The following is a 20,307-nucleotide window of genomic DNA, read 5'->3' as shown; positions in this document are numbered from 1 at the left end:
TCCCTAGTTCAAAAGTCAGGATACTTATCTGGGAGTCAGACATTTCTAGGGCTGTCTCAATCGCAAAATCGTTCCAGTGCATTGAAATGTTTGCTCCCTAAGAATTCCCACTATGCACCGTAAAAACCAGGGAGCATCGTTGCTCACTATGTATCCTAACTGAAAATGTTGTCATGTCTTCAGTTAGATGACAAGCACAAGTGTAAATATATGAAGTCAAAGCCTTATTTTCTCATTTTCTAATGTAAAATTACAGTTACTTCTTAAAAAATGTAGTGTGAGTAAAGTAAAAGTACTCAAGTAAGAGTAAAAGAGTAGCTCATTTAAAAGTACTCATGACTAGTGAGTATTGAGTAAGTTTTCCTAAAAGTACTGAGTTGCGAAAGCTATGCCCCTTTATAATAACTTGTAGCACACATACCCTAATTTATATTTCCTTCTATGTTTTTTTGCCAGAATGAATAAAAAATGTTAAAAAAAATTTTGATAAACAACTTTAAAAATACATAATGTTTCTATAATAATGTAAACGTTACATGAATTTGATTTTAAAAAATAAATAAAAGGGCAACATGATTACAGAATTTAAAAAATGAAAAAGTTATTTTCAATATCATAATATATTAAACGATTACATAAAAATCAGTTTATGTGCGGTTAATGTCGACTGAGAGAGTTGTTGATGCACATAAAACATGTTCAAAACAATGCAAGGAATGCAAAAAAAAAAATCTCTCATCATTTAATCACCCTTATGCCATCCCGGATGTGTATGACTTTCTTCATCAGAACACAAGTTAAGATATTTAGAAGAATATCTCAGCTCTTTTGCTCCATACAATGCAAGTGAATGAGTGCCACAATTTTGAAGCTCCAAAAATCACTTATCAGCATAAAAGTAGCCTAATCCATATGACTCCAGTGGTTAAATCCATGTCTTCAGAAGAGATATGATAGGCCAATTTTTCCTATAAATTCTTCTCCCTGCTCAGTAAATCTCCACTTTAACTTTCTTCTTTTTTTCGTTTGGTGATTCACATTCTTCATGCATATCACCATATACTGAACATGGAGAATAATTTCTAGCAAAAATTTAATTAAATAGACTTAAATATTCATCTTTTTCTAACCACACCTATCATATCACTTCTGAAGTCATGGATTTAACCACTGGAGTCATATGGATTACTTTTGTGCTGAATTTATGTGCATTTTGGTGTGTCAAAATTTTGCCAACAATTCACTTGTATTGTATGGACCCACAGAGCTTAATATTCTTCTGAAAACCTTAATTTGTGTTCTGAAGAAAGAGACTCATTCACAACTGGTATGGCATGAGGGTGAGTAAAAGATAAGAGAATTTTACTTTTTGAGTGAACTATTTCTTCAAGTAGCACATGGGGGCCACATTGTACTCCTTTTGAGATACAATGCTCCCCATTGATTTAGTTCTTGTATCTTTTAAGCCCAGAATTAGATTGCAAGTTTGTGACTGGTGGAATATTCTGCTGAAGTATTGCTCTGCAAATGTTGATACTTAACATAATTATAAATTATTTTATCATCTGTACTTTCCTGGTAATTTATTATACAAATTAACAAAATATCTTCATCAGTGTTCAGAATTATTAAAAAATATTATGATTAAATTACTTATTTATCCAAAATTAGTAAGAGGTTTTCTCATTTCCTTGTTATTTCTGTTTGATTAATAGCCTTTATATGACAAAGTCTACAAGACAGTCCTCTATTCGGTTACTTGTACACTTCAAGTCAGACATTTTGATACAAATACTTTTTTGTTCCACTGTTTACATTCACTTTAGACCTAACAGACTGCGTTTACATTAATGCCTCACCAAGGCAGGCATTGGCGGAATTATAAAGTGTATTTGACCATTTAGTCTTGTACCCGCATTAACGCACAAACATTAGCCGCCTGTCAATCAAAAAGCACGCCACTACAGATGTCAGAAAATAAAAAGTAAACTGTTAATATTTCATCTAGATCAACCAACCAGTCTTGCTATTGCGATCGATGTATAGAACACCCCTTATCTAGATGTAGAACATATACGAAGTATAGAAAAATACTCAAAAGTTTATGATCGATATCAAGGACTTATTATTTAATTATTTTTTTCAGATAAACATCAAGATTGATTTATCGCCCAGCCCTATTGATAACATTGCATTAATCTCTCACAGCAGCTCAATAATCTCAGTGATAGATAGCTTATTTACAGGCTACATTATGGACACAGAATCTAGGAAGCAGAAATATGAAATTTACCTCAATCTGTTTCTTCAAATTAGAGGCAGGATTAATGCTGATATCTGGCTTGAGCAAGTTAATCTCACATGACACAGTCAAGCAATTGCCTTTTTCACTGCGAAAATCCCTTTCAGGTGTGACCGTGATGTTCAGGTGTTGAACTGTGCTTGAGACATCCTCCACATCCACCAACAGTTGGTGCCTGATCTTCATCTGCCATTAGAGGTTTTTACATGTGATTTGATTTGACGGGAGATGCAAGGTTCTCCCTAGCCAATCTTGTTGATGGATAAAATTTAAATAAGGACCAGGAAGTAGTGAACACAGATGATTTGAAAATAGAGCATTAAAAGTTCAGTTACAGCACTTAAAATGTACTTAAGTAAAAGTAAAAGCGTACAATTTTAAAACTACTTAAAAAGAACAATTCCTGGGAAAAACTGCTTAATTAAAGTAATGTGAGTATTTGTAATTAGTTACTTTACACCCCTGCTCGTAATGTCTTTCATCCATAATTACAAGGAAAGGGAAACAAACTTTTAAATATTAGAGTTGTTAAATGAAGGTTTAAAATCCACTACTTTATATTTTTATTTCTTTATTTATGTCATTTATCTTTTTTAATAATACTGTACGTTTGAATATCTTCAACGAAAATGAACGATGGTGTCCTTTATACAACAATGTTGTTGGTTAATAACAGCTGTGCATTTCAAATGGTATGAAAAAAAATATTGTGATTAAACTGTATTTTTGCCCATATCGCCTAGCCCTACTTCAGAGGCTGTATACAGAGATAGGATGAAAATAAGGTGCCTTTTAAGTTGTTCTGAAACCAGGTGAATGCACCTGAATGCTTTTGGTTTCAAAATGCTTTTGGTTTTTTATGAAATAAAAATAAAAGTTTTGTTCATTTTAGTACAGTCTATTAGATTTTAGGTCATGTGTTCTCTTAAATGTTGCCAAAATTCGTTTTCAGCAGATATTTGCATTTAAAATTTACAATCTCTCTCTCTAATCTAATGACTAAAAAATCACTATATCGATGACCTCAAAGCTAATAGACATGGATTAAAAGCCACAAAACTCAATTTCTGCAGAATGGCCACATTGTTTTGACTTTATTCCATGTGTTTGCATGTGTTTTACAGCAGGAAGCTGTAAGAATGAGGAGCGAGTATTTCGTGAACGCATGCGGCCCAGGAAGAGGCAGGGAGCGGTCCGGAGGAGAGTGCATCAAGTCAACGGACACAAGTTCATGGCCACCTACCTGAGACAGCCCACATACTGCTCGCACTGCCGCGACTTCATCTGGTGAGTCTCATTCTCGTGAGGGCTGGCTATGCTCAGCTTTTATTTACTGATTTGTGACATGCTGTTTTGTAAAGCTGCATCTGTTGGTAAATCTTTGTTTGAGTTTTGTCATACTGTAACCAGTGTATACTGTCTCTCCTCACGGGTCCGTTCAGGGGTGGTTTACCCTCAGTGGACTGAGTTTCCATTGTAATTAGTTATTCAAGATGGTGCCGTGGATGGCAGCTTTGGTGTGGAGCTTTCCAATTCTTTTATTGTGTTTGTCCTGTGTTTAGTAATTTTTCCAATCAGTTTTACCAGGGGCGAACTTCTGAACATTCGGCAGCTCATACCAGACAGTCTTTTCCTGGTTTTTGACTATTCTGACGTTTTGCTGGAAATTTTAGTCGAAGGTGCAGCTGTGTTGTTCAAGCTCTACAAGACGCAAGCTCCGTTAGCATGGTTTTCGAACAGCACTGCCAAGTATTTATCAAGCGAATCTCCACTCTCTTCCTAACAAAATGGACAAACTTCATCTCCTCACCCATACAAACAAGGACTTTTAAAGTCTGCTGCCATGTGCTTCACAGAAGCCTGGCTGAGAGAAGCCATTCCAGACAGCATGTTACCGGGCTTTCAGCTGTTCAGAGCAGATCACATTGCAGGGTTAATGAGGAAAATGGGAGGCAGTGGGACATGATTTTACATCAGTAAATGTTAGTGTACAGATGTAACGACATTAAAGAAGTTGTGCTGTCCTCATTTGGAAGCGCTCTTTATCAACTGTAAGCCTTTCTACTCGCCAAAGGGGTTTTCCTCATTTATTCGGGTGAGTGTTTATATTCCTCCACAAGTGTGTGTGAGCTGCGCTGCAACAGCTGGCTGATCAGATAACAGACAAGGAACTACAATACCTAGACTTACTTATTATTATTTTCTGTGATTTTAACAGAGCCAATCTCACCTGTGGACTGCCAAAATATAGACAGCACATTACATGCCCCACCAGAGACAGAGATATACTGGATCACTGCTACACAGCATTAAAGGATGCATATCGCTCTCTCCCTAGAGCAACTTTGGGACTCTCTGATCACTGTGTGGATTATCTTCTTCTGACCTACAGGCAGAAACTTAAATTAGCTAAACCTGTAGAAAAGACTGTGACATCATATATCAGTTTCTGCGAGGATATGTGCATTCCTACTAGGACTTATATAATGTTCAACAATGACAAACCATGGATTACAGCAAAACTCAGGCAGCTTCGTCAGGCCAAAGAGGATGCTTAAAGAAGTGGGGATAAAATATGGTACTGTCAGGCCAGAAACACACTGACAAATGAGTTTAGAGTGGCTAAAAGAAGCTACTCTGAGAAGCTGAAAAACAAGTTTTCAGCTAACTACGCTGCATCAGTGTGGAGAGGCCTGAAAGGCATTATTAACTTCTAGACACCATCACCCAACACTGTAAGGAAAGAGCAAATAAAATGTTTTTTACTGTAGATTTGAAAAGCCCAGTCTCACCCCACACCCAATCTGACCTTCACTTCACAGAAACACCATAACCTCTTGCAACCCCCCCCCTCCTGCTCTCCCCTCCTGCTACTCAACCTGCACTTAAGATCTGTGAAGAGGATGTGTGCTGAGTCTTCTGGAAACAAAAGACAAGGAAAGCACAGGGCCCAAATGGTTTTTCAGCCACTTGTCTAAAATCCTGTGCTAACCAGCTGACCCCCATCTTCACAAGATCTTCAACAGATCACTGGAGCAGTGTGAAGTTCCCTGCTGCTTCAAATGCTCCACCATCATCCCTGTCCCAAAAAAAAAATCACAGGGCTTAATGTCTACAGACCCATTGCTCTGTGGTCATGAAGTAATTTGAGGGACTGGTGTTGGCCCTCCTTAAGAACATAACTGGAACCTTTCAATTTGCTTTTCGAGCAAACAGGTCTGTGGATGATGCAGTCAACATGGGATTGCGTCATATTCTGCAACATCTGGACAGACCAGGGACATATGCAAGGATCCTTTTTGTGAAATTTAGTTTGGCTCTCAACACCATCATTTCAGCTATTCTCTTGACTAAATTAACCCAACTCTCTGTTCCCACCTCTGTCTGTCAGTGGATCACCAGGTTTCTGATAGAAAGGCAGCAGTGAGTGAGACTGGGGAAATTAACTTCCAGCACCTGAATGATCAGCACAGGTGCCCCCCAGAGATGTGTGCTCTCCCCACCACTCTTCTACCTGTACACAAATGACTGTACCACCAAGGACCCCTTTGTCAAGCTCCTGAAGTTTGCAGATGACACTACTGTCATCGGCCTCATCCGGGATGATGATAAGTCTGCATACATAAGGAAGGTTGAACAGCTGTTTGTCTGGTGCAGTCAAAACAACCTGGACCTGAACACACTCGAAACAGTGGAGATGATAGTGGACTAGGAGGAACACCCCAGCATTGACCCCGCTTACCATTCTGAACAGCACTGTGGGAGCAGATGACTCCTCATTCTGGTTCCTGGGCTCTACGATCTCACAGGAATTGAAGTGGGAGACCCACATTGACTCCTTTGTGAAAAAGGCCCAGCAGAGGTTGTACTTCCTTCACCAGTTGAGGACTTCAATAACTGTCTGGTTTGGTTCATCTACAAAATCGGACATCAGAAGACTACAAAGGACAGTTTAGACTGCAGAGCGGATTATTGGTTGCCCCCTACATCCCTTCAAGAACTATACACTTCCAGAGGATGGAAAAGGGCTGGAAAAATAACTCTGGACCCCACTCACCCAGCCCACTACCTTTTTGAACTGTTGCCTTCTGGTTGGCACTACAGAGCACTGAGCACCAGAACCATCAGGCACTAGAACAGTTTGTTCCCTCAAGCTATCATCAGTATGAACAGTTAAAACTGCCCAATAAAAACAGCAATAATTATGTACAATACACAGCTTAGTCTATTTATATTTTTTCAACATATCCCACCTCTTCTGCCAATACATACCTCTGTATATTAAAGATTTGTATTTGTACATACATGTGTATATATATTAGTCTAATTGCTTATTTCTATATATATATATACTTATTTTTTCTATTTGCTCTTTATTTTTATTCTATTTTTTATTATCTCTGTCTTGTTGTTCTATTGTTTATGCACTGGAAGCTTTTGTCACCAAGACAAATTTCTTGTATGTGTAAGCATATTTGCCAATAAAGCTCACTCTGATTCTCTGAAAAGCCCTGAGAGCAATGGCTCTAGAATAGAAGTTTATAGAGTGTGTCTGGTCCATTCTTCATATGGTGGCAAAGCCTCCTGTAAAAAAACATCTATACATAAGGCTGTTGTGTTAGTCAGGAGTTAATAACTGTGACTGTGCACATGTTTTTTATAGTAATGTCTTTAGTGCATTGATATTGAAGTGACTGTACAAAAAGAACGATTATTGAACACCTTTCCCTCTCTCCACAGGGGTGTGTTAGGAAAGCAGGGCTATCAGTGCCAAGGTAGGGAAATAATATTCAATTTTCAGATGCTTCTGACAAAACAGAGTTCATCTATTTCAGTTCATCCATTCAAAATTTCAGTTACAAAATCTAAATCTAAAGCATCAAAACACTCAGGGATAGTTCACCCAAAGATTAAATTGCTGTGGCCATTTACTCACCCTTGTGTCATTCCAACTTTCTTTGACTTTCTTTCTTATATGAAATACAAAAGATGATTTAGCAGAAAGAGAGGGATTAACAGCCTTTGCATGGATTAAAAAAACATAGGCCTACTTCAAAATTTCTCCTCTTTTTTTTTTTTGGCGGGAACATTTGGGTTTTGAACAAAATTTTTTATTATTATATTATTATTAATGCCAATGACAGAATTAAATTTTTTGGGATAATTATTATGTCGTCCATTGAAACACAAAAGGAGAACTTTTGAAGAATCTTAATGCAGATCTTTTCCATACAACAACTGTTCATAGGTCTTCTGAAACAAAACAATAGCGTAATTGTGAGAGAATTAGACTTTTCCCCTGTGCTGCAGCTCTCAAATCACATTCTCCATTCTGTATATTCAAAGTAAATAGGAACCTCTTAAAAAAATATTTTTCCTTGAGCCCATAATAATAAGTGAGGAAACGTTAAGTAAAAAAAGCTGATTTGATCTCATCTGTGTATCCGATCATTAGTGTGCACATGTGTGGTTCATAAACGCTGCCATGAGCTCATCATCACTAAATGTGCTGGCCTGAAGAAACAGGAGGACACAGCGGAGGAGGTGAGCTGAAAGAACTATCACAAATAAGATCTCTTTAAAATATCAATTGGTCCTCCAAGACAGCACTAAAATTAAATGGAGAGAAAATTAAGATTTTTTGCTTCTCAAATTTTTCTCTTAAGAAAAATACCCTAATTGGCATAATTGTCTTCTTGATCCTCTGTTGCCCTCTGCAGGTTGGTTCTCAGCGTTTCAGTGTGAACATGCCTCATAAGTTCAGTATTCACAACTACAAAGTCCTCACATTCTGTGACCACTGCGGTTCATTACTGTGGGGCCTGCTGCAGCAAGGCCTTCAGTGCAAAGGTGAGCAAGGTTACAGGGTTCCCACAGTCATGGAAAGCATAGAAATATCAGGAAATTTGGTAACAGTTTCTATGAAGCCCATATTTATAATGCATTATAAAGGCATTATAATTGCATTATAATGCATTTTTAATGTCTCATAATACACCTTATGATATGTAATATATATAATATACAGAATATTTTTTTCATAAATAATTGTGACAACAGTTATAATACATAATCATTCTTATACTTATTCATAGTTAAACCTTATGCTGAGTTTACACTACACTTTTTGGTCTTTTAAGCCGATTTTTGCTCGCTGACAGTTTTGTGGAGATTGCCGACAAAAGCCGTAAAACGTAGGCAAATCGGAACTCGCTCCCATGAGCGACGATCGCAATGTATGAATTATCAAATACGCGATTTGAGAGAAGCGTCGGTGCGTCGCCGATGTCAGCGAGATATCTAGGATGTTAAATATCTGGACCAGTTTGCGATTCCAAATCACGCAATGTGAAATATGTTTTGACTGAATACAACAGCAGCATTGACCTACAGCCAATGAGAGAGCAAGAAACTGGGCACGGGAAGTTTCAGTGGGAGGAGTCCTGATGAACCTGCAACAGAACATCAACTAGCCTGGCTGTGGTGTAAAGAAAGTCTCATTGCACCGAAATGGAGGAAAAATTAGTGGAACATTGGCTGGAGCACCAGGTTTTATGTTTCAAATGAACTGTACCACAACCGGGTGGAGAAAGAGAAGAGTTGGAGAGAAATTTCCAATTCTCTTAGACAGTCAGGTAAGCAAATGTAGATTTTTCTGTAGGAGGTACTTTTTTATATTTTAACCAATAAAATATATGATTAAAAACATACACATCATATTCTGAAATAATTAACATATGATCATGCATTTGTTTTCTCATGCATCTCGTATCACTTCTCGCATGTACTCTGTTGTGGAACGTAATTTGGAGTTCAGGCAGAGAAAACCCTACGACTTCAATGACAAGACAGACAGTTGTGTAATATGAACGGTACCCCGATCCGATGTCTTTGAAAGTCATGTAGAGTGTAGGTGGCATTAGAGTACAACGTATAACAACCTACATAAGTTGAAGAACTTATTATGTGTATACATATATATATATATATATACAGTAAGCTGTATATATCCAATGTATATGTGTGTGTGTGTGTGGAGACTGAATAACAGATTCCCGCTTCCTCCTGCAATGAGAGAACTAGTGAACTGTCACATTAGTGCTGAAACTCAGGATTTGGAGGAAGTTACACCGTCATGGAGTCCTCACCCTTCACCAAGCTGATCAAGACCCTTGCCAGCATCCATCAAATGCAACATCAAGCTCTGTGTGAGCTGTGCCAGGTCCTCCTTCAAACTCAAGCAGAGGACTGGAAGGTGCTATGGAGCTTGATGCCCCATGGGGCTTCCACTGGTGCAACCTCGGTCGCCGCACCCGCCATGACCCACTTCACACATATTGGGGCCAGAGGAGGACCCAGAGGCGTTCGTGGAGCTGTTTGAGCATGCAGCTGAAGCAGCGGGATGGCCAAAGTCCCAGTGGTCGATCTTCCCACTGCTGTCAGGAGAAACCTAACTGGCAGCCCAACAACTACCCATCGTTAAACTCCTGGGGTATCAGGACTTGAAACGTGCCATCTTGCAATGGGTCAGCCGCAGCGCAGGGCAGCAACGCCTCGGCTAGCTCGGCCACCCTTTTGCATTTGCCCAACAGCTCCGTGACTCCTGCTGGCAGTGTCTGCTGGCAGCAGAATGCGACACCATGGCCGTAGTCGACCTGGTGGTGCTGGAGCAGCTGATTAACTGACTACCGAAAGGGAATGTGGAAAAGGTCAAGTGCCACCACCCGGTGTTTCTGGATGAGGTGATCCAGCGGGCAGAGGACCATATAGTGCCATATTGAGGGGTCAGTGAGCCCTCTTCTTCTCTCTCTCTCTCCTCCCTCCCCCTCTCCTTCCCCTCCTGTTCCTATTACCAGGAAATGGGGAATTCCTAACCCAAAACTGGTTCCCTGGTCCTGTGGGCCGTTCAACCTGCTGATTTTCCCAAAACCTTTTCACTTTCCCCCACAGGCTGGAGAATCTGCTGCCGTGGGTGTGGGCATGAAGTCTGGTCTGGTCTGCTGGAGCTGTGGGGAACCTGAACATTTCCAGGACCGATGCCCCAAGATGGAGGTGGAGACATTGGTCTAGATCCCTGACACACCACAGGCTGCCCCCGATTGAGCAGGGGCATACCTGTCCAGCTTGACCACCCATTGGGCCATTATAGCAGATGGCATGCGGACATCGCTTTGTATTGGTTCTAGTTGACTATGTAATGGGATATCCGGAAGCAGTGCCTCTGTGCAACATTTCAGCAAAAAGTGTTGCGAAGGCACTCTTCAGAATTATCTGCCGAGCGGGGATTCCGAAAGAGATCCTCACTGATCTGGGCACTATATTTATGTCACTATGGAATACACTATGCAAACTGTATGAATTTTGGGGGATTAAATCGATTTGGAACTGCGTTTAACAGAAAACACCACACACTGGGGAAATTAACACAGGAGAATTTGCTTCAGGCTCAAGAACGTCAAAGCCGGCTGTATAATTGGCGTACTCGACTATGGGAATTTACACTGAGAGATAAAGTCCTTGTAATGCTCCCCACATCAAGCTCTAAATTACTTGTCAAGTGGCAAGGACCCTTTGAGGTCACTCAGCGAGTTAGGTATATCAAACGGATAGAGGCTGAGCACATCCGATTTACCACCTCAACCTCCTAAAACTGTGGAAAGAGGCGGACCCCCATGACTTTGTCAACAAAGCTCAGACCGGAGGCGAACTTAAAAGTCACTGATCAAGTCACCCTGGTCACTTGTGTAGACCACCTCTCACCATCCCAAACCATGGAGGTTGCCAGGTTGCAAGGAGAATTCTCTGACATGTTCTCGCCACTTCCCAGTCATACAAATCTCATTGAGCACCATATCGAGACGACTCCAGGGGTAGTGGTATGTAGTTGTACTTACCGATTACCTGAGCACAAAAAAAATTGATTGGGAAGTATTAAAGACCATGCTGGATATGGGGGTATTAGAATTATCCCACAGTGACTGGGCCAGGCTGGTGGTTTTAATTCTGAAGAGTGACAGTGTGGTCCGGTTCTGTGTGGATTATAAAAAAGTCAATGTTGTGTCTAAATTTGAGACATACCTGATGCCTCGGATTGATGAATTGCTTGATCCTTTAGGCACGGCTCGCTTTTATTCAACATTGGATTTAACAAAGGAATATTGGCAGATCCCCTTAACTCCCCGGAACCTGCAGCATCTGAGGGCTGTCCTGAGGTCATTGAGATGTGCGGGGCTCATGGCAAACCCAAAGAATTGCATAATTGGGCGGGTGAAAGTACGGTATCTGGGCTTCCACTTGAGTCACAGGCAGGTCTGTCCCCAATTTAATAAAACTGCTGTGATTGCAGCCTGCCTGAGACCTAAGACCAAAAAGGAGGTGAGAAAGTTCCTGGGGCTGGCTGGCTATTATCACAGGTTTGCGCCTAATTATTCAACCGTCACCAGCTTGCTAACTGATCTCACTTCAATTGGGGCACCAGATCCAGTCCAGTGGACAGAGCTGTGTCAGCAGGCGTTTTCGCAGGTGAAAGCTACACTTTGCGGTGGGCTGTTATTGCACTCTGCTGACTTCACTCTCCCTTTTATATTGCAGTCTGATGCATCGGACAGGGGGATGGGATGGTACTGTCCCAGATGGTTTAGGGGGAGGAGCGCCCCGTGCTGTACATTAGTCGTAAGCTTTCACTGAGAGAGACTAAGTACAGCACCATTGAGAAGGAGTGTTTGGCCATCAAGAATGTAGAAAGCGAGGCCGGGAGAGCATTTGTTATGCTGAAAAGCAAAGATTGATGTGTGAAAAATGTGTGAATAAAAGATTGCATGGATTGTTTATCTGGCTCCCGCTTCCTCCTTCAATGAGATAATTAGTGAACTGTCACATATATATATATATATATATATATATATATATATATATATATATACACACATAACAGTTAGTTCCGGTCCTCGAATCTGATTGGACGAGAGACGTTCCATGAGTACTGATGGTCTCACAGCATTCCGATGCTGCACTGTGTGTATCACTCCTCTTATGTTCGTGCTGTTCTAAACTAAAGTGTAAGAGCAGTGCAGATGTGTTAAGAGCTATCTGTCTCTTTACATTTTATTTTGTGACATTACTTATTTTAACAAGCAAGTGGGGGGCAAAAGACCATTTTTGTGTGTAATATGTGCCAGTTGGTGACGTGAAGTGAGTAAGCGTCAGTCAATGTTTACATTCAACTGCACTCTGTGATTTTTCGTATTACTACTACACTACTAAAGCTAGAAAATAGCTTTAAACTGCTTTAAACTAACAACTACGGCATTAATGCTCATCACAGCTGAGAAACACAACAAACTGATTAATTACACAAACTCAAGGAGCTTAACTCTTACCGGAGTTTCCACATCGGAGAGGAAATACTGTTCAAAATGGCAGAGGAGATTGCAGTTTCTATAGTGAAAGATTTTTGCACACCAGCTTGAACGGCTATTTTTACACTGAGAAAATAGGATGAATTTCACCAAAATATCATTATCTTCAGAAAGCTGACTAACAGACTACAGCATAATCAACAGGTGATCTCTCTCTCTCTCTCTCTCTCTCTCTCTCTCTCTCTCTCTCTCTCTCTCCACACACACACACATACACACACACACCCTTGTTGCTCCAATAACATGTTAGAAACAGCCCAAGCCGTGATACTATTAGTTCGAAAGTGATGTTTTTGAGAGGCAAGGACACATAATTTGTTTTGAACCAGCAATGGCAGATTTTGATCCATGGCGTAAGAAAGTAGTTCCATGCACATATGTGTTTTTTATGACCGTACTCAGTTTTTCCTATTTTTTTTATTTACTTGTTCATTGAACTGTTGTATATAAACAATGTAACATTTGCAATTGTGCAGATGTATGGCCATATTGCACTCTTTCTTGTATTATATTGCTTAAATATATACCATGTACTGTACATATATATATATATATATATATATATATATATATATATATATATATATATATATATATATATATATACAGGGTTGGGGAGTAACGGAATACACGCATCGGATTACGTATTTAAAATACAAAATATAAGTAACTGTATTCCACTACAGTTACAATTTAAATCATTGGTAATTAGAATACAGTTACATTCAAAAAGTATTTTGATTACTAAAGAGATTACTTTGCATTTTATTATTGTCATTTGTTTCATTTAATATTTCGTCCTTTCAGATGGAAAACATTTATACATATAAATGATGCGATCCAAAGTGCATTTGAACAGCGGTGAAATACTTTCTTATGATGTGTTACATTCATACGAGCAGACAGAGAAGTCCGTTTGGAGCAGAAGAAATAGAAATAAACCTTGTCAAATTGTCAGCTTTATGCTAAGCTAAAATGCTATTTCTTGCCATTTTACATGCGCATGTTACCAGGCATGAAAATTCACATTGGATCATATTTTCTTTTTTTCTAGTACAACCTTTTGATATTAGGGCAAAAATCATATTCTTGATAATAATTTTTGTTCCTGTAAAAATATCAAAAAATCTTTTAAACAAGAACAATTTGATTAATCTTGTTTTAGAAACAACACTGCATAAGATATTTAGGTTTTTCAGAGAATGTATTTTTAACATGTGTATTTTGTCTTTTTTATAGTTTATAGTTTTTATAGTCAAAACAAGTGAAAAAATCTACCAGCGCTGAAGAAGTAATCCAAAGTATTTAGAATACAGTACTGACCTTGAGTAATCCAACGGAATACGTTACAAAAGACATTTTACAGCATGTTTTCTGTAATCTGTAGTGGAATACATTTAAAAAGTAACTGTACCAAACCTATATATATATATATATATATATAAAAGGCAAATCAAATATGGGCTTTAGTGTTACTGGACATTTTAAATTTGGGATTTCAAGGTCGACATCAGTTAATAAAAATAGTAAAATCTTTAAAAAGTCAGTGAATGTTTGATAGTGCAGTATAGAGTAAAGCTCACAAGCCAGTGTGATAACATCAGTTTGCCATTTATAGCCTTATTGTACACTGATAAGTAGAGATAATTGTTTAGTTTTTTTTACCAAATAAATAATATTGGATTACCAATAAATTGCACCATTTGGAAGGTTTCAAAAGAATAGCACCCAACAAAGACATTTTACCACAGTGTGCTCAACAGAAAACAACAGTGTTGACTGATAAAGTAATTTACTTAATTTGTATTGTTTGCATAAATTACTTAACTTTTTAATTAAATGCCATTCATTTTTATCCATTCATTCATTAGCAAACTAATTTTAGGCTTAACAATTTGACAAAGCCCCAAAATATGTAAGCATAAATATAATGGCATAAATAATAATAATAACAATAACAATAATAATGATATTAATGCATATTGTATTCCATTTTATTTCATCAAAAAGCAAGTAAAATACAATACTGGTCGAACTGTACTGATTCAGTCTACTGACAACTGATAATAATAATTTATCCATGAATATTCATGACTGTTCATAGGCCAAAAGTGTGGGAACGCTTATATTTTTAATGCTGGCGTCTTAACTCTGGCTGTCATCAGCTAAATTGCTCTTACCTAATAGTCAAGAAATGCCCAGTCTTGCAAGATTAACAAATGTATTCTCATTGACGTGCAGTAAAATGCATTTTAATATCTTTTGCTGTCTCTTTTCCTTTCTCTGTCTGCAGTTTGTAAGATGAATGTACACAAACGTTGTGAAAGTAATGTAGCTCCTAACTGTGGGGTTGATGCCCGGGGCATTGCTAAAGTGCTGTCTGACCTCGGAGTCACTCCAGATAAACTCTCCGGCAGCGTACAAAGGAGAAAAAAGGTGAGAGGGTGAATCATCGGAAATAATGGGATCACTGTGGATGCAGAAGTAGGAGTGGGCGTGTACGAGTGAAAGGTCAAAAGCCTTCAATGCCTCTATGCAGCTGTTTGGTGTTTTATATAAAGGAGCAACTGGCTACTTGATTAGGGCACTTGAAAGATAATGGCAGTGTCTCCTTTCATTCCCTCGTTTCCTAATTCGTGAATCAGTATGTCACAAACACAAATTCAGGCACAAACAATAGCCTTGATCCACCAAACATTGGGACACTGATGACTTAATTACAGTACCTACGACATGATTACGTCATTACAACATGAACATTTGGTTAAGTAAAACAGATAAAGTACATATTCAGACATTAAATCATTACAAAAAGCAAGGCAAAATGCTCATAATATACTGTATATATGAATACATCTGGAGGAAATTGCAGAACATACTGTACATAAATAAAGAAATAAAGGAATGTCTTTTTAAGCATTGTCTAGCACCTCTTAATGTTTGTGAAACAATAAATCTTTGTGAAAATGACATCCTGTTCCTGTTTTTTAAACAGATCTCTCAGGGTCCAGATCCATCTCCTTTACCCATATGTCCGCTGTTAGAAGACGATCGATCCAAATCTGCTCCCACCTCACCATGTGACCAGGGTAAACGCAAATATAAACAACCAATCAAACCTCTGCAGTCTGTTGAATGTGTTTTTTCTTTGGGGGGGGGGGTTAAATACAACAGCTTTTTGTGTGGCATTTTAACAAAACACACACACACACATGTAATACACTTACAATGGAAGTCTGGGGCCACTGAACCAGAGTTTTTTTTTTTAAAGCTGATGTATGTGTTGAGTGGTGGTGGTGTAGTGGTCTAAGCACATAACTGGTAATCTGGTAATCAGAAGGATGCTGGTTTGAGCCCCACAGCCACCACCATTGTGTTCTTGAGCAAGGCACTTAACTCCAGGGGCATTGTCCCTGTAGTAAGGTCACTTTTGGATAAAGTAAGTCGCTTTGGATAAAAGCGTCTGCCAAATGTGTAAATGTATGTCATTTTTGCAACATTAGCAAAATGAAACAATGTTTTCAAAACAGCTTTCCAAATACACCCCTCCTCTGCTGTTGTTCGAACCATTAGATAATCCCGCCATTGGTTGAATAATGTTGTTAGGCGGGTCTAAGCGGGTCACTCGAAACAAACACAGAATTTTATAGTGCCACAGAGACACAGTGCTTACAGTTTTCAAGAAAATTAACCTATGGCTTACTTATAGTTGTCTCTGCATATTAATCTGGGATAGAAGGAAGTATTTTAACACTGAAAAAGTTACATACTTCAGCTTTAAGTAGAAATGTGAAGCTCATACTTTTTATGATTATTATTTTTATTATGAATTATTGAGTAAAACTTTTTAAAAAATTGCATCTGTAAAATTGTCTAATTTGTCTAATTGTCCTTTTGAGTTTCAACTACTTTTGGTAAGAGATTGAATTACATTAGTATCATGTCAACACACACTGTACAGTGTTTAAATGCTGTGACTAAACTTTTGAAACATTGTGATTGTGCTGCAGAATTGCCCCAAAATTTCCATTGTAAGTGCAATACATTTAACATATTTTTTTGTCTTGTCTTGTCTTGCCTTGCTTTCTTTTCACAAACAACCTGTAACATTTAACCTAGAATATTCCTTAAACTACTCAATGGCTCTTAGTTTAGTTACATGAGACTATATGCAATTTGTTGCTCAGTGTTATGTAAGTGAAAGTTCTGATCTGGTTCATTATTTGTTGCTCCAAAGACATAAAGGATTTGGAGAACATCAGGAAGGCGTTATCATTTGACCATCGCGGAGAGGAGCTTAAGACAGCCCCATCCTCCTCTCTGACTGAAGGTGTGTCAGAAGAGACAGGGGAGGGGAGAGAGAATGGAGAGGTGAAGATGGTCCAGGTCAAACAAATTAACCTGGAAGACTTCTCCTTCATCAAAGTGCTCGGAAAAGGCAGCTTCGGGAAGGTAGAGCTCTTTGAAATTCTATCCTTTGTTTTAAGCACACAAATAACACTTTTTTGGCAAACACTTACATCTGATTATCTATCACCCAATCTACTCTGGATGCTAATGGTGTATCATGCCAAAACTCACTCAAATGATATTCAACAAAGCTGTATAAACTGCAGTTATGCAGTAGCAGTGTTGTGCACTTGGATTGTGCATAGCCTTGTGTACACCCAAGTCTAACCCCCAATTATTATAGTGATTGCAAGATACCACTGGATTGATATCACTATGTAACACAATTTTTGTTCCTGGGTAGTAAGTGTTATTTCTTAATTGCTTATGCCTCAAAAGTATAGAAAGTTGCTATTATTCCCCACAAATGTTGCTTATGTGACCAGGACAGTGATATTTCCAATGATATAACGGGCGAATTTGTGTTTTTAATGTTTCCAAATTAACATGTATTTATACTAAAGTAATACAAAAGTGACTACACATGATTTAGTAGTTTTAGATGAGCTTTAGATGACCTATTCATTTTAGAATTTTAAGATTATAGTTTTTAAAATATCCCACTAACATTGTTAGAATGTTCGGCATTCAAAATCCAATAGAGTGCTGATGTCATTGTAACATTTGCATTTTTAGCTGCCTTTACATTGCCCACTGACTATTGTGTTGATTCGTGTGAAAATAAGACGAATATTGGGTGTTATGATGGCAACGTGGCTCTGATGCATTTAATGTACTCAAAATCAAAACCTAAAACCTAAGCTTATTACTAAAACATTAACACTATTCTTTTGCTGCCATGAAAGCACTGATGTTTTGTTTAGGAAATGCAAATCTAGGTTTTGATTTAGGAACTTTAAATGTAACTGTCTTTAAAGAACAGTAAAAATGTCTATGCGGTTTCACAACTAAATTTAGTGATGAGCTTCAAATGTTGCTTTGCAGTTAGCTCTAAATCTCAGGCTTTCTTCTTGCAGTTTTTTTATGCATTTTTTGTATTACAAAATGGAAAGGATTTGTTTTTTCCGGTGTGCGTGCGTGTGCACAGGTGATGCTGGCTGAGTTTAGAGGCACAGATGAGGTTTATGCTGTAAAAGTGTTGAAGAAAGACGTCATTCTGCAGGATGATGATGTGGACTGCACTATGACAGAGAAACGCATTCTAGCACTGGCCAGAAAACACCCATACCTTACTCAACTCTTCTGCTGCTTTCAGACTAAGGTAAGAACCCACTGCCAGGACTGCAGTTCAGTACATAGATCTTTTTTCTTATTCTGCTCAAGGACGAGCTTTGTCTGATTACAAACTTGAGGGATGATGAGTGGACAGGACAAAGTGAGACCAGTCACCAAATGCTAAGAATCTCCTTGATTAGAAATGGTGATGTCGTTGTGGACTGCCACTAGGTGGTGGTGTAATATTACATAATAATGTATCAGTAAAGTGTTTTTGGCTTCAGTTTTGATGCTCATTTGTCTCAATACTGAGATCTGACAACAATTTATCTCTTTATTTGTAAAGATTATTTCATGGGGAATAACAGCAAAAACAGGCCAGCTATCATCAGAGGCACATTTACATTTTTAGAAAACACTGAAATGTTTTTCATTGTGCATGAAGTTTATAGATTTTCTATGATGGTTACTGCACTGATGATGGAAAACAGCTATTAAAAATAGATAAACTGAATTGGGAAAAATACACCCAAAAACTAAATTGCTAAAACCAATTGCCAACATTTTTACCTCTAAAGAGAAAATCAAAAATCAAAAAGTTAAACACTTGTACTTTTTCCATCTATTTTAATTATTAAAAGAACCATAAAAAACACAAAATAAAATAATATAATATGATAGTATAAATCTTATATATAAAATATATAAATGTCTATAAATATATTTTATGAAGTTTAGATAATAAAAGTTTAAATAATGAAAATGTTTTTGTTGAACTGCAATAAATCATGGAAATTAATAATAATAATAGTAGTAATACAATTCAGTCGTGACAATCATTTTTTCTAGATATGCCCTAGAAAAATGAGTGCAATCTTTAAAAAAATGAAAACTAAAATCAGTTACATAAAACGTAACCCTTATTTCCTGAGTGGGAACTAGATGCTGCTTAATCACATTGGGACACACCCTGAGTGTCACATGGTCTGAAGCCCTTGTACAATCAAGCCAATTTATTAGCAGGTGGTGCTTAAATGACACCCTTAGGTAGATATGTCATATGTGCTCTGGTGCCATCGAGTCAGATTTCTGCAGGAAGGCACAAGCCTATGCAGCTGCTTGAGTGTATGGCCAACTTACGCAGCGTTCAGTTCAGGGATATGTTTCACGTAACCGAGGCGTTCCTTTTCCTAGAAACTCAAGCTGTGTAATCGGATTGGGAATGATATACATTCACGTCATGTGAACAGTAGCTGGCAACTGTGTACGTCTGTGTTAGCGGCGCACAAGCGAGATAAAGTGTCTGAATAAAACAGAGAAAATTATGAGTTTACTCTTGTTCCAACAGAAAGAACCTGGGAAGTAGGAGTCAAACCCTCATCCAGATTATAAAATCTAACAAATGTATGTGGAGAGTACCATCCAACTACCATACAAATGTCCTCCAAGGACACATTTCTAGCCAAAGCCAATGAGGATGCCATGCTCCGCATAGAATGGGCTCAAATACCCGATGACAAATGTAATCCACGCACTTCGTAATCAACTGAAATTGCATAAGTATGCCAATGAGACAGTCTTAGCTTGGACACCGAAACACACCTGTTGTGTCCACCAAAGCACACAAACAACTGCTCTGACTTATGACACTGACTAGTATGGTCAACATAAGCTCGCAATGCCTGAACTCAAATTGGGTAGGATAGAAAGCCTGAAAATTAATAGTCTGCGAGCTAAATGATGTAGAAACGACTTTGGGCAAATAGCCCAAAAATTAACACCACTCTTGAACACCCTGTGTTATACATAAGGGATTGATCGACAGCATGCAAATCACCAACCCTTTTAAATGATGCCAATGCTACTAGCACTGCCATTTTAAGAGTCAGAAATTATCATCGACTGTTTTCAAAAGGCTTAAATGGAGCAGCCGAGAGCACATCTGAAACAACAGATAAATCC

The 20,307-nt window shown here is 38.3% G+C and overlaps 1 protein-coding gene across 1 annotated transcript in view; it reads left to right on the top strand.

Moving 5' to 3' along the window:
• Positions 1-20,307, top strand: part of LOC127618244 (protein kinase C epsilon type-like) — a 146,329-nt gene that overhangs the window by 64,233 nt on the left and 61,789 nt on the right. Inside the window, exons 3-10 of the mRNA XM_052090599.1 lie at positions 3,427-3,589; positions 7,043-7,077; positions 7,758-7,846; positions 8,023-8,152; positions 15,014-15,156; positions 15,716-15,809; positions 16,958-17,172; positions 18,218-18,391. Coding sequence (XP_051946559.1) covers positions 3,427-3,589; positions 7,043-7,077; positions 7,758-7,846; positions 8,023-8,152; positions 15,014-15,156; positions 15,716-15,809; positions 16,958-17,172; positions 18,218-18,391 — 1,043 coding nt within the window. The remainder of the gene's footprint in view (positions 1-3,426; positions 3,590-7,042; positions 7,078-7,757; positions 7,847-8,022; positions 8,153-15,013; positions 15,157-15,715; positions 15,810-16,957; positions 17,173-18,217; positions 18,392-20,307) is intronic.

Source organism: Xyrauchen texanus, chromosome 24 (assembly GCF_025860055.1).
Source record: "Xyrauchen texanus isolate HMW12.3.18 chromosome 24, RBS_HiC_50CHRs, whole genome shotgun sequence".
Taxonomy (NCBI): Eukaryota; Metazoa; Chordata; class Actinopteri; order Cypriniformes; family Catostomidae; genus Xyrauchen; species Xyrauchen texanus.
Note: the sequence above shows the minus strand (reverse complement) of the source record. Positions and strands in the feature narration are given on the sequence as shown.